Consider the following 897-nt stretch of genomic DNA (forward strand, 5'->3'; position numbering starts at 1 on the left):
CGTTAATTCCAGCGGTGGCTCCGTTCCCGCCCGGCCCGTGCTAACCCGCTGCCTTTCCTCCCCAGATCGGGCTGCAGTCGGTCTGCGTGGTGGACGCCGGAGAGACGGTGCTGGTTGAGGGGCTGCGCGTGGCGCCCTGGGAGCGGGGGAAGGGCGTGGCCGGCGTCCTGCAGCGGTTCTGCACCGAGCTGGTCAAGGAGCAGCACCCCGGCGTCAAGGTGGTGCGGCTGACGCGGGACGACAAGCTGGGCCCCAAGGACTTCAAGAAATACCGGCTGATCACCAAGCAGGTAGACGCAGGAAGAGGGGATATTAAGTGCATTACGGTAGTGCCCTGAGGGAGGAGGGGGGACTGAGATCGGGGCCCTTTTGTTCTGGGCTCCACAAACCCCCACACAGCAAGAGACCGGCTGACTAGGTGAAGAACCATCCTCCCCACTGACGGGGAAACTGAGGCCCAGAGCCTTGCAGTGACTTGCCCGAGGTCACACAGAGCTGGGAAAAGGTCCCAGGCACAGAACCCAGGGGCCCCAGGCAGAGAACCCAGGGGCCCTAGAACCAGGCAGAGAACCCAGGGGCCCTAGAACCAGGCACAGAACCCAGGGGCCCCCGAACCGGGCACAGAACCCAGGAATCCCAGGCACAGAACCCAGGGGCCCCAGACCCGGGCACAGAACCCAGGCGCCCCAGACCCGGGCACAGAACCCAGGGGCCCCAGGCACAGAACCCAGGGGCCCCTGAACCGGGCACAGAACCCAGGGGCCCTAGAACCAGGCACAGAACCCAGGGGCCCCAGACCCAAGCACAGAACCCTGGAGTCCCAGGCACAGAACCCAGGGGCCCTAGAACCGGGCACAGAACCCAGTGGGCCTGGCTCGGGGGCCCACCCTTGGAAGC

The 897-nt window shown here is 66.2% G+C and overlaps 1 protein-coding gene across 1 annotated transcript in view; it reads left to right on the forward strand.

Moving 5' to 3' along the window:
- Positions 1-897, forward strand: part of NAT16 (N-acetyltransferase 16 (putative)) — a 4,940-nt gene that overhangs the window by 3,366 nt on the left and 677 nt on the right. The window contains exon 2 of the mRNA XM_026657734.2: positions 66-290. Within this exon, the coding sequence (XP_026513519.1) occupies positions 66-290 (225 nt within the window). The remainder of the gene's footprint in view (positions 1-65; positions 291-897) is intronic.

Source organism: Terrapene carolina, unplaced genomic scaffold, assembly GCF_002925995.2.
Source record: "Terrapene carolina triunguis isolate 2854851 unplaced genomic scaffold, T_m_triunguis-2.0 Scaffold279, whole genome shotgun sequence".
NCBI lineage: Eukaryota > Metazoa > Chordata > Testudines > Emydidae > Terrapene > Terrapene triunguis.